At 39.9% G+C, this 13,431-nt stretch overlaps 1 protein-coding gene across 7 annotated transcripts in view; it reads right to left on the bottom strand.

Annotated features, from left to right (window-relative positions):
- The window catches only part of FYN (FYN proto-oncogene, Src family tyrosine kinase), a 233,778-nt gene that overhangs the window by 36,072 nt on the left and 184,275 nt on the right, over positions 1-13,431 (bottom strand). For 6 of the 7 annotated variants that reach the window (XM_003769362.3, XM_003769363.3, XM_031964397.1 and 3 more), the window contains 2 exons: positions 12,129-12,205; positions 11,881-12,034 (listed from right to left, as the gene is read on the bottom strand). In XM_003769362.3, the coding sequence (XP_003769410.1) occupies positions 11,881-12,034; positions 12,129-12,205 (231 nt within the window). Of the gene's footprint in view, positions 1-8,777; positions 8,858-11,880; positions 12,035-12,128; positions 12,206-13,431 lie in introns of those variants that run through there. The other variant, XM_023503171.2, reaches the window with a different exon arrangement.

The following is a 13,431-nucleotide window of genomic DNA, read 5'->3' as shown; positions in this document are numbered from 1 at the left end:
TATTAAGCACATACTAAATGTGGAGAACTGTGCTTGATGTGGGGAGGGAGATAACATTTAAAAAAGATCCTGCCCTCTGTTCTCATGGAGCTCACAAGTAAGGGGAGTGGAGTGTCCTATCTGTGCTTTTCTCTAGCTGGAAGCAATAGAGGCTTCACACTTTGGTAGGGTTTCCAGATTTTTCATTTTAGGATAAAATAGGACATTAATATGATAATATAGGATATTTCATAATGTATAAAACAAAATACAAAGTGGTATCTAGATGTGTCTCAAGGAAAGAAGTGGGTGAAGGACTTCAGGGAAGGCTTCCAGAAGGATTATCCCTTATGCTGGAACTTGAAGGACAAACAGGAGAGACTGAGGAGGGGGGAAGAGGCCCTTCAGGGTCAGGAAACAATGGGAGCAAAAGAATGTGGGAAAACATAGCAAGGAAGTCTAATTTGGCAGATCAAGAGATTATGGAGAGTCATATGAGATAAGGAGCCAGTGGAGACAGAGGAAGAATTGTTAGAGAGATAGGGGGTGAGTCAGAAGACCGTGGTATTTCCAAAGTCAAGCATGGAAAAAATATCAAGAAAAATTGTTACATGCTACAGAAGGCCCAAGAAGGATAAGAACCAGGAAAAGGTCACAGGGTTTGGCAATAACATAATCCGTGACCTTTGATGGAGCAGTTTTAATGGAATAGTGGTGGTGGTGATAACCAGCTCCGGACTTCTTCAAGCCGTTTTGAAGATAAAAAGGTAGAGATGAGAAGAAAAAAGCCCCTTTTGCTCTTTTTTTTTTTTTTTTTTAAAGGATTTGGCAGGGAAAAAGTGCAGAGTATGTTGGTAGGCAGATAGGAAGGAACTGGGGGAGTTGAATATGAGGATAAGTGATTAATGAAGCAAAGTCTGGAAGAGGTGGGAAATGATGGGATCAAAGGCCCAGACGGTGACAAGGAGTAGGAAGACATTGCCCTCTGAGACAAAGAAAGGAAGGAAAGAAGAAAGAATGGGTGGAAATAAGGAAAGATTCTGAAATGTAAAAGTGAGAAGAGTTAGTTGAATTGATACTGGATGGTCTGGATATTAGTGAAAAGAGGAGAAAAGGGGAATTGCTGAGAGCAGGACTCTGTGTGTGTGTGTGTGTGTGTGTGAGAGAGAGAGAGAGAGAGAGAGAGAGAGAGAGATGGAGAGACAGAGACAAACAGACGGGAGGGGGAGAAAGAGGAAGAGAGAGAGAAACAGAGAGAGAGAGACAGAGACAAAAGAGAGGAAGAGAAAGGAGGAGAGAAAAAAGAAGAGAGGAAAAGAGAGAGAGACAGAGACAAAGAAAGGAAGAGAAAGGACGAGAGAAAAAAGAAGAGAGGAAGAGAGACAGAGACAAAGAGAGGAAGAGAAAGGAGGAGAGAAAAAAGAAGAGAGGAAAAGAGAGACAGAGACAAAGAGAGGAAGAGAAAGGACGAGAGAAAAAAGAAGAGAGGAAGAGAGAGACAGAGAAAGAGAGGAAGAGAGAGGAGGAGAGAAAACAGAAGGGAGGAAGAGAGAGAGAGAGAGAGAGAGAGAGAGAGAGAGAGAGAGAAAGAGAGAGAAAGGAAGAGACACAGAGGGACACATAGAAAGAAAAACAAGAGTCAGAGAACCACAGCCAGAGAGATAGACATACAGAGAGAGAGACAGAGTATGTGAGAGAGACTGAGAAACAGATGGAAAAATTCAAAGGATTGAGGAAAGACGAAAATGTTTAGATTAATCATTTTGGAGAATAAGATAAGAGTGTATTTGAGTCAGGATTGGTGAGGGAGCTGATGAGAAGAGAAGCTACATAGATAAGAATTTTTGTGGTTATGCTTTCAAAATGTATTCCCTTCCTCCCTCCATCTAGGAGGATAGCAGAACCATGGAACCCCTATGGGGGAGAATGAAATTATCATTTGCACCTTTCTCTAGCTGGAAGCAATTGAGGCTTGACAATTTGGTAGGGTTTCCATTTTAATGGAAAATTTTAAAATTTCCATTAAATTCCATAAAAATTGTCATTTTAATAATGGAAAATTTTTTATTTTTTCTCCTTACAAGAAAGTGAGACTCACATTTTCACTAACAAAGAAAAATAAGGGAAACTAAGTGGCATTCCTGTTATCTGATAGCAAGGGTCAATTCCTATTTACACACTGAAATCACACAGAGTATGACCATCTGCTTCCTTCTTGAAGATTACTAAGAAACATGGGATGTACAGAACCAGTTACTTACTTCTGACTGTCCATAAATAACAGAAGCAAAGGGTTCTGGCTTAAAACATCCCAAAGAAAATGGGGGAAACCCTAAACCAAACTGACTGAATAATAAACTTTGAATGCTGGGCCTTGAAGGCATAGAGAAACCTTCCAGCTCACAGCCACTTTGCATCACTGCCCATCTGTTTCCTTCAGGCAGCTAGAGGTCCCAAAATATGGAAATTTAAGAAATTAATCTATCTCCTTCCCCTAAAACTGTCTTAAACCTTGAAAGAGAGACCAGGAAGAAAGTATAAGTTTTAACTTTAATCTCTAGTTTCCAACACAGGAAAAACAGTTGATCTGCACAATTTAGTTTCCATTTCCCGGCCAATCAGATCTGTTCCTTCTGGGTCAAGGAAGGCCTGCGGTGTGGAACGGATCAGCCCAGCCCGTGAACCTCAAAACTGTCTGTAGAGGTGAGCGGCAGGGCAGCAGTTTTTGCTTGGGGTTTTAAAATCCTAACCCAGCTGTGAACAAATCTGGCTTGACCAGGAGCACTCCCACTCTCTGGAAATTCAAATAAAGGGGAGAGCTGTCTCAGGACCCTTCCTTGAGGAGGAGAGGGGCTGCTGGGGAGGTCAGACGCAGAGCAGACATCCTGCTGTGTAAACCGACACCTTGGGACCCTCTGGCAGTCCCAAAGCGATAAGGGCCGGGGCCAGATGGGGAGGGGCGTAGGGGTCTCCTGGGTTAAGCCATAAAGGAGGAGGCGGAATGCACGGAAGATCCAGACTGGGGGCGGGGAAGTGGGAATGCTGATAAGCAAGACAGTTGAGGTTATAATTCCCATCTGCAGGGAACAATGGGTGGACTGGGGACGGTTTCAGTTTTCCTCACATTGTGATTTTCCTTTCCTTTTTCCCACTAGTATATTTGGAGAAGTTAGTTTCCATTCAGGTAATTAAGAAAGGATCATTCTATATTTGCCGCTAGAATAACAACAAGCTCTGCAGGACCAGTGAAGCTGCTAACAGAGAACAGGAAATCCTTGTGCTGATGGGGGTAAGGCAAGGTCATCCTTGCAAATCGCAGTTAAGTTGGATCCGTAGCCCAGACTGTAAAGGGCCCTCCACGAGGCTCTGCGGCCTCATTCTGGAAGAGACACCATGGGGGAGTGGGGGGAAAGAGAGGGAAGCATGGGGGGGGAGGGGGGGGGGAGGGAGTGGAGGCAGAAATCTTCATAATATAAAGGTAAAACTCAGGGCCAAATTTACAATTCTGATTGGCCCCAGGAATCTTCTTCAGTCTCGTTTGTGTTTGTCAACTTCACTGCCTGCTTGTCTCCGTTAAACCGCCACTGTGCTTTCTGAATCAGAACTCTAGTCATATTTAATTAGTACAGGCATCTGGGGTTTCTGATACACAAAGAGTTATTAAAGTAACAAATCTTTCTAAAATATGCTCTCCATAAAAGATGTGTTAATTTATGCAGCCACAAATTTTTACCATGAAATAATTAACATGAAAACTGCAACCATTATGAATTTTTTTCCTAGTGTAATTTATATATGAATTTCCCCCCAGACAACCATCTATTCAACTTAAACTTTTCTGCCAGGGGAGGTACTGTATTTTTTTTTCCTTCCTTTCTATTTAAAGACATGACTTTTAAACTTCTGGCATTCATACTGAAAGTTTAAAGATTTGCCTGTTCTTGCAAATTCTAAAAGAACCAAAATGTAATCTAGTTAACTCCTGATTACTTAGGTTAATGGAAGAAAATAAGTAGAGAAAGGTCTCATTTGTTGGTGAGGTTTGATTTAAAGGAAGTAAAAAAGGTCTGGTGTTTTTTTTCCTACTAGACATTTTCCTACTAGTTTGGGTTACCCATATTTCAAATTCTCCTGATGAATTTCATTTCTTTGAATTAAGATCTTGTTCCTGGTTAAAATGCAAATACTCATAGTTGGGGTAACACAGTAAATCATCATTATCAGTCATCAACATCTTAGTACAAATTAGTCAGTCTTTCCCTCCCTGACAATTTGGAGACCAGATTTTGATGGAAGGGAAGGTGGGAAGATAAATCCAAGAGATAAGATGCTGAGGGTGAGGGATGGAAAAGTGTAATCCATTAGTCTAGACAAGGGCACAGAAAGGGCAAGGAAGATCAAGTCTATGTGCTTCACAATTCTGATGGCCTTGATTAGAAGGAATAAGGATAATGATAACAGTTGACTTTTAAGTTTAGTGTTTACAAATAGTGCTTTAAAGTTTATAATTATAAATTCTCATTTCATCCTCACAATAACCCAATAACGTGCATCTTCCCCATTTAAAGAAATAAATCATCCTCTTTGGGCAGTCCTTACTCTCCTAGGATACCTAATTGAGACCGGAGTTATAGCAAGATCAAATAACTTATAAAGAAAAGGGCAGCAAGAAGGTGTAGTACATAGAAAGCAGGACCTGAGAGTCCCGAGTTCAAATTTGGTCTGATACACTTACTATGTGACCCCAGACACGTTGCTTAATCTGTTTGCCTCAGTTTCCTCATTTATAAAATAGATATAATAGCGCCTACTTCCTAGGGTTGTTTTAAGGATCAAATGAGATAATAATTGTAAAATGTTAATACAGTGCTTAGTATATAATAAGAATTATATAAATGTTAATTATGATGATAACAATGGTGATAGAGCAACTTCAGGGAGGATTTTCTGTTTTATTTTTTTGAAATCGGCTTTTATAATCTCACCTAGAAGTGAGTCAATTATCTGCCAGACTTTATTGCTAATGCTCATGGAAGCTTTGACCTGTTTCATTTCCAACCAGGGCTGGTTTGGCTCTCTCTAGGCAGGTTGGTGCTCCCCTGTAACAGGGAACTCACCCTATTGATGCTGGATACCTGGATTAGCATGGATACCTGATTAGCTTTAGGCCTTACTGCAATTCCCAAACTAAAGGGATCCACCAGCTTCCTTCCAACTTTTAATATTCCTTGAGGAAGTCACTTTAATTTGAGCCTCAGTTTCCCCATCTGTAAAATGAGGGACTCTTGAGGTCCTTTCCAACTTTAACAAGATCTTAGGATCTTTTCCCAAAGTATAGTCCAAAATTTGGCATTGGGCTGCATCCATGAGAGTGACAGAAGTTTCACTGACAAACTAAAAACTATAGCAGCAGAGAAAGAAAATACAAGTTAATTAGGGGGAAATTTTTTTTTGTTAGGCAGGAATATGTGTGTATGTAGGGGAAAGGGATTGGGATTGCTTGTTTTCAGCAATAAAATAGCCCTCAAACACACAATGTTGTAAAGTTAATATGCATCAGAAACTGGACTTGAACTTAGAATTCTTTTCATCATATCACTTGTTTTATTTGATAAAATGGAAAATCATGTCAAAACTTGCAATATCTGCTTTAAATGCCTATCAACGAAACAGAATGTTTTAGAATTCTTTATTCATCAAGGATTAACTAAGGATATGTATAAGAATATCCATTTTTTTATGAGGAAAGAAGGACTAAATGAGTAAAAATTGTAGCTTTAAAAATCAGTCAATGTGCCATTGAGTTTAAGATTCACACAGAAAATTACTTGCCTAGTGAGAAGACTTTACTCGTTTCTTTGCATGAATCTTAAAGGCTCTAATTATTAAACAGGCTACAAATCTCAGAAAATAAGAATGCATCAACAAATAATTATGGTATTGGTGATGATGATAAGATTGGGTTTCTGTCTCATCCAATGGCCACTTGTGATCTTGATCCTTCTATTGATAGACACAGAAATTGTGACCTGATAGATTGACCCTGATGGCATCCTTTCTTTCTCCAACTTCTAGGGGGGCTCACCATATTTGTTCCTGACAGTGTAGACAAACAACTATCTTAACTCAGCTGAAAACTCTGGAGCTCAAAGGATGAACCGGCTTCTCCCAACAGCAGTGCGAGCTACCTTGCTCACAAGTATTTATAGAATGTGACAGAGCACCCAGCTAGAAATGGGAGGTAAGGATTAAAAGGAGAATCAGTTGGAATGGTTTCTGGAGTTGAACTATATTAGTAATTTTTCTAGACATGACTGTGGTAACTGAGGTGAACTACAGAAGTCTGACAATGATTAGAGTATGATTGACGGCCTCAAATCAAGGAAGACAAGATATGGGGTGGGGGTGGGCAGCTTGCAAAGAGAACAGGAACACATGTTGGGGGGTGGAGAGAGAGCGAGATACAGAGAGATAGAGAGACAGAGACAGATTCAGATTCAGAGAGTGCATACAATGTAAGTAGCAATAGTGCTAGGGGAGAATGTGGGGTTGGAGATACCAAACATCTCTAGCTGGGATGTCACACTATTTCAGATGCAAAAATTGAAAAGCAAGCTTATGCCTTTCCAACTTGGCTTGGATTCTTCCTTGAGGTTCAAATCCTAAGCATCCTCCACACCAGGGGTCCTCAAACTTTTTAAATAGGGGGCCAGTTCACTGTCCCTCAGACTGTTGGAAGGCTGGACTATAGTAAAAACAAAAACTTTGTTTTGTGGACCTTTAAATAAAGAAACTTCATAGCCCTGGGTGAGGGGGATAATTGTCCTCAGCTGCCGCATCTGGTCTGCGGGCTGTAGTTTGAGGACCCCTGCACACTCTTCCCTCATCTTCCATATTGAATTGATCATCAAGTATTATCAGTTACAGGCCTTTGTTTTCTTGTTCAGCAAATATTCTTGTTCATCAATTATGCTGACCAGACCTACTATATACAAAATTCTGGACGGAGGATTGTAGGTCTCCAACCCTGATGAGCTTAAAGTTTAGTAAAGAAGGTATGGAAAACCCATAGATAGTTGTATAGTAATAAGGTCTTTTTATACCTTTTCGTAACACCATTTTTTGGGCAACATGGACCACACCTAAATAAGCACTTAGCAAACATTCTATCAGACAAGAATTGTAGAAGCAAAGTGGTATTAAGGAAGTTATCACCAAGAAAAGCAACCATAAAAATGGCTCACCACATGGCAAGATGTTGTTATTGCTGTTCAATTGGTTTAATCATACCCAATTTTTTGTGACCCCTTTTGTGATTTTCTTGGCAAGCAGTTTGCCATTTCCTTTTCCAGATCATTTTACAGATGAGGAAACGGAGTTAAACAGAATTAAATAACTTGCCTAGGGTCACACAGTAAGTTTCTGAGGCCAGCCAGATTTGAAGCCAGATTTTCTTGACTGTAGGCCCAAAGTTCTACCCACCTAGCCCAATGGAGGAGGAGGAAACATGTAAATAATCCAGAATAATCTAAAAATAAGCAACAGCCAACGTTAGAAGGTGTTTGCCACTGGCTCTGGAGTCAGCGGGCTTAAGTTCAGATCCTACTTTTGCTTTACTACCTGTGTGATCTTGGGCATTTCAGTTTCCTCATGGGTAAAATGGGGCAGCTAGATTAGCTTTAAATCTATGATCCCATAAGCAGATGGAGACAGATTTGCCCCGTGCCCAACGTTAACTGCCTCCCCACGTTTGCCTCTTTGGTCACTAGTCAAAGACCCAGCTGTGTGATGGGCTCTAGGATGGACATCACAGCTGGGCCATTGGCCCATTGTTGGGAAGACAGTTTTACCCTAAGAAAGGAAACTCATAACTCAGTCCTAGTTCTAGAATATCTCTAACTGGTATGCATTGCTGTGTACTGCAAACAGCTTACATGATTGAAGTCACAGCATGGACTGGGTCTGTGTGTAACATAAAACTCAACTTGCACATATTATTAGGCACGTGGACCAGCTGTCAAGTGTAGCTGATTAATCCCTTACAGACACATAAGTATGCACTGTGCATGCTGCCTACAGCATGCATGAGTGGAATGCAGATCCAGGCACTGCTGTTTGAAAATATCACTTCAAGACAAATCTGTGTGACAAATTTTATAAATGGCTGGTTTCATTCGAGGTTGCCTGAGTCTCCTCAAAAATGAGGGTCTCTTCCCCCAGTGATGAATATTAAAAGGGGCTTCTTTTTTAATTTATTTTTTTAAATCAATAAAATAAAGTGAAACAATTGATTTTTGTTTTGTTTTCCTTCTTTTTAAAGAAAAAAAGCTTACTAATTGCTTTTTCCTGAATTCTTACATTTTATTAAACTGCTTTTTCAAATTCATTTGTTGTTTCTTTGCTTGAAGGAAAGACTAGCAGATTTCTCCATAAGAACTGTTTAGAATCACAGATTTAGTGAAAGAAGGGACCTCATTTTACAGAAGCCCTTGGTGGTTAAGGGATTTATCAAAGGTCATACAGGTGATGAACAACAATCAGGATTTGAATGCAGGTCTTTTCACTTCAGAGGCAGTTCCTGCCCCATTTCCTTCACTGTTCTTTATCCAGACCTTTTCCCACCAAAATAAACCACATTTTCTCCATTCCCCACCCCCATCAATTTCACATATTGCCTTTCCTGTGATGTCTAAACATTATGTTTCTTCTCTTCCCAATGTTCTGGTACATTTGCAGTTGTTTCTTTAATTTTCCTCAGGCTCCCATTCTCCTTTCCCTGCTCCTGAAAGACATTCTGCTTTTTTTTTTTCTTTCAATTTCATCTTTTAAATAGTCCATTTCTTCTCAATTCTTATTGTTTGGTGTACGCTTGAAAACACTGTAAAAGATTTAGAAGCTTCAGGCCAAGTGTTGTAGAGGAAAGGGTCTCATAATCTGAGTATGAATCCTGGTTTTCCCATTTTCTACCAGGGGAACTTTGGGCAAAGGACTTTTTTTTAGGGACAAAGGATTTTTCCTTGTGGACCTTGTTTTTTTCCACCTGCCAGATGAAGGTGTTGGAGTAGGTGACCTCTAAGTGTCCTCCAGCTCTAAAATTCTGTGAACTGGCAAAGGAAGACTGGAAATGTCATGTAATTTCTCTCAGCCTCAGTTTCTTCCTCCAGAAAATGAAGGGGGTAGATTAGATCACATCTGAGGCTCTTTCCATCTTTAAATCTATGATCCTATAAGTAGACCAAATGAAAAATCTGCCTCTGCATCCAATCTTGACCACCTCCTAGATTAGTTGCTTCTGCTGATGATCTGAGATTCATGGAGAGTGTGGTAATAGATGGCCTGTGTAGGAATAATAGGGGGCTACGGGGGCGAGAGGGGGGCTGCTGAATCAATGTTGTGAATGAACTAGAAATCCTTAAGTAGAGCTGTGATGATGTAGTAGGCTTTGCCATTTTCCTGGCATATAGAAGGCACTTAATAAATGTTTACTGAATTAAACTTAACTGAATTTGCTGTAGCGATGGCATCAGAAGATCTGGATTTAAATATCAACTTGCTTCTTAGCCATGAGAGTTCCTAGGAGAGGGGCAGGTGACTTTTCTCTCTCCATTTTCTTATATGTAAAACAGAGGTAAAAGGATTGTATTATCTAACCCCCAGGGTTATTAATGGGTCAATCACAGGATTATCAATTCAGAGTGTGGAAAGGACCTGCCCAATCCCCTCTTTTTACAGTTGAGGGAACCGAGCCCCAGAGGAGCAAAGAATTTGTCCTTGGATATCAGTGGCAAACTTTGGATTGAACGAAGGTCCTCTAATTCCAAATCCAATTCCTTTTCCATTGTACTCCACTGTTTTGCTGTACCATAAAAATGTGATCATGTATGTAAATACTTTGCAATGTTTAAATATCGGGTTACTATTATTGTTAGGAGCCAATGAACAACTAAGCAAGAATAATATTTAAACTCATCAACTGCATAGTGGACACATCCCCTTCTTTGATGACAACTGACCCTAGACTCTACTTGTTCATGGAGGGTCTAAGAGTATACGACTACTTTTAGAATGAATCCATTTAACTGTACTGTATTAATATGGTATGATGGATGAGAAGAGCTACTAAAAAAAAAAAAAAAAAAAAAAAAAAAAAAAAAAAAAGAGGTATTGGGGGGAGGAAGGTACAAGAATACTGTCCGTCCTCTTCCCCAGCACCACCCAGGAAGCAAGTTTTAAATATATCGCTCTAGCTCCTATTGAGTCTTGGGGACTCAGCACAAAGATAGATGGTCTCTTTCATGGGACCCAGAAGACCTGCCGTTTCTATCTTTTTCACAAATCAGCTATTTATGCTTAGTAACTTTTCCCTGACTCGAGGCCATCACGATTTGAAACCTTAAGCCTCTGGGTTTTAATCCTGCTGGTATTTCCTGCTCTACTGGCTCCCTGTCATCCTGCCGGGCTCCCATTGCCTCAGGTTCCCATTCCCATTTCTCCCTAGGCTGCCAACTCTAACCGAGGTTGCCTGTCTGCTACGCTTAGAGACCAAAACGCACCATCTGGCCTCTGCACTGGGCTGTGCATACTTGGCTAAAGAACAAGAGCCTCCACGTGTTGGGAAAATACAAACAGCCGACTTACGTGTATTTTAGTGTTTGGGGTAGCATCTGTACTAGTCAGGATATTAGCTTGAGATTTATCCTCATAGCAGTGACTGCTAAGGTCATTTCTATCCTTGTTCCCATATTATAGAAAGGGATGGGGAGTGAAATTAAATACTAATAACAAAAGAAAAAGATCTATATGAAATTCCATAGATATTTTCTTTCAGCAGAGCCCACCCAGTATTCAATCTTGCCTGGAATTGGAAAAGGACCTCATTTAAAAAGAAGGAAATCATCCCCTCCCCCAAAACACAAACCTCAAATTCCCTAAGAAGAGGCCATCTGTTACCCCAAACTGCATATGGTAATGAAGTTGTTTAATAGAAAATTAATTGACAAACTAGGAAAAAAAATGTGGCTGGCACAGCCCCCAAGACTTGTCTCTATGGTATCTCCTTAATTAGAACACCTATTGGTTTATACGTTGGAGTTATTAAGTATTTAAGAGACCAGTGTGGGATCTATGTGTGGTGGAAGTTTTTTTCCATAAATTTCACTTGGGGAAGGGGAGAAAAGGATGAGAGAGAATGAATGGCATTTCTTTAGGTCCATGATGAGAATCTCATGGCCTTCTATAATCCTTTTCACTCCAAAGACCCAGGTGCTCAAAGGAAAAGCAACATGTGATTTCAAAAATCAGCCAAAGGGTCAGCCAGCTGGTTGACCACCCACCAGCAAGCAATTTCTCTTCCTGTCTAGGTTGAATGTAGAATACATATGGGGGGAGTAGATGAGACTACAGGAGGTGGGGATGTAAAGGATCAGTTCAGCAAACAAATTCTATATTTAAACTCTGTTAATGGTTTATTTAGGAAAGTGGAATGGGGACAATAATAATAATTAATAATAAAATAGCTAATATTTATATGATGCTTACTGTATATTAGGCACTGTGCCAAATACTTTATAATCATTCTCTCAATTGTCCCATACAGGTACCCTGGCAGGTAAGTGCCATTATTACCCTCATTTTACAGATGAAGAGACTGAGGCAAACAGATTAAATGACTTGGCCAGTTTATGAGTGTCTGAGACTGAATTTTAATTCACATCTTCCTGACTCTGGGCTCAGGGTTCAATCCACTGGGCTATCTAGTTGCCTATAGGGAAATAGGGATCATAGGAGAAGCAAAAGATAAATGAAAAAAAAATTGGGATAGTTGAATAAAACATCTTGATACAGTTATAGGTTAGAAAATTGCTGCTTAAAAAGAAATCCTAATTAATAATCAGCACTCACCTTGTCTTGCTGTATATTCGTTGTCTTCAATCAATCTGGCTAATCCAAAATCAGCTATCTTGCATATGAGCCCATTCCCGACCAGAATGTTTGCTGATCGCAGATCTCTATGAATGTAATTCATCCGCTCAATATAAGCCATACCTGCAGCAACCTGTTAAAGCACAACAGAGAGTGCTTAAGACCAGCCCGCGTTTCTCCATCACAAGCGTGTTCTTTGCGAGATGCACGTTTTCCATCACACATACCTGTGCAGCCATGTCCACCAGATTAGGCAATTTCAGGGCTCTCCCTTCTCCATCTTTTAGGAAATCCAGCAAACTCCCTATGAATGAAAAGGACCATTGCATCCAATTACTACAAAAGGCAAACACTGACGCAGGGCTAGAAAGATTCTTTTCAGATGGGGTGAGAACAATGCATTCATTTCAAATAATTATGGACAAGGAACAAAGTGCTGAGCAAGAAAAGGCTGCAGATAGTTTTATCCCTTTGGACGAAAGGATGGTGAACCCAAAGTTCAATAAACCGTAGTTAAAGCTCAACTAAGCTTATTCAGAGAGTGATTACATATTATAATCTGGCCCAAGAGGCCAGAGGCCTTGCTCTAAATCCTGCCTCAGATCTTGCACATAGGTATTTGGGGAAGGACTGTGTCCCTGGAAACCTCCAACTGCCATAGGATTGTTAGTTATTATTATTTATATTAGATCTATGATTTCATTGGAATAGGAAACCACGAAAACCAGCCCCTCATCTGCAATTTATAATCATAGTGAGTTGGCTGGGGCACAGAAATATAAGTGACCTGGCTAAGGTCACATTTAACCAAGCTCAGGTTTTCTTGATCTATTACTGTTGCTGTTTTTTATCATTATTAGTGCCGTTCATAGGAGAATGGAACAAACTTCATGACTCAGTTTATGCCCTCTGAAAACCAAGCCAAACAGAAGAGTGATGGGGGGAATTACAACTTAGATTACTTACAAATTTAAGTCAAGAGAATTATTCTGATTTTTATATGATGGAGTGGGCATTCCCTCCTAATTAGGTCATAATCATCTGAACCTTAAATCAGAAAGCAAAAAGCAAAACAGCTAAAGCTTCAGAAGAGCTATTATAAATGGGCTTAAAAAGGGTCAGGGAGAATTCCAAAAACTGAAATAATCACTTGCAGAGGCCACATGCCTACAATGGTCATCTTTTATTTTTTAAGCTTTAATCATGGAATACAAGTTATTTATGAAATAAACCCTGGAGAAAAGGGACAGAAGATCTGCCAGGAAAAAATAAATCAAATCTTTTTTGAAAGAAAGCACTTGGGGTGGGAGGGGAAGACAGAACTATAGTAAGTGTCTTCTGATGCAGAATGTCTTTCCTTTTAAGACCTTTTGTTTCTTATTTGGTTCATTTATTTTTCCAAAACAAAGTAATCCTTGGCCTCACCCCCAGGAATACTGCTTTAATTAAGTAAAGAAAAAGAAAGAATGAAATAAAGACTGCCCTTTACACTATGGCTTGCATTTATCTGTACATTTAAGAAGGTAGCAA

This window comes from Sarcophilus harrisii, chromosome 4, assembly GCF_902635505.1.
Source record: "Sarcophilus harrisii chromosome 4, mSarHar1.11, whole genome shotgun sequence".
NCBI lineage: Eukaryota > Metazoa > Chordata > Mammalia > Dasyuromorphia > Dasyuridae > Sarcophilus > Sarcophilus harrisii.
Note: the sequence above shows the minus strand (reverse complement) of the source record. Positions and strands in the feature narration are given on the sequence as shown.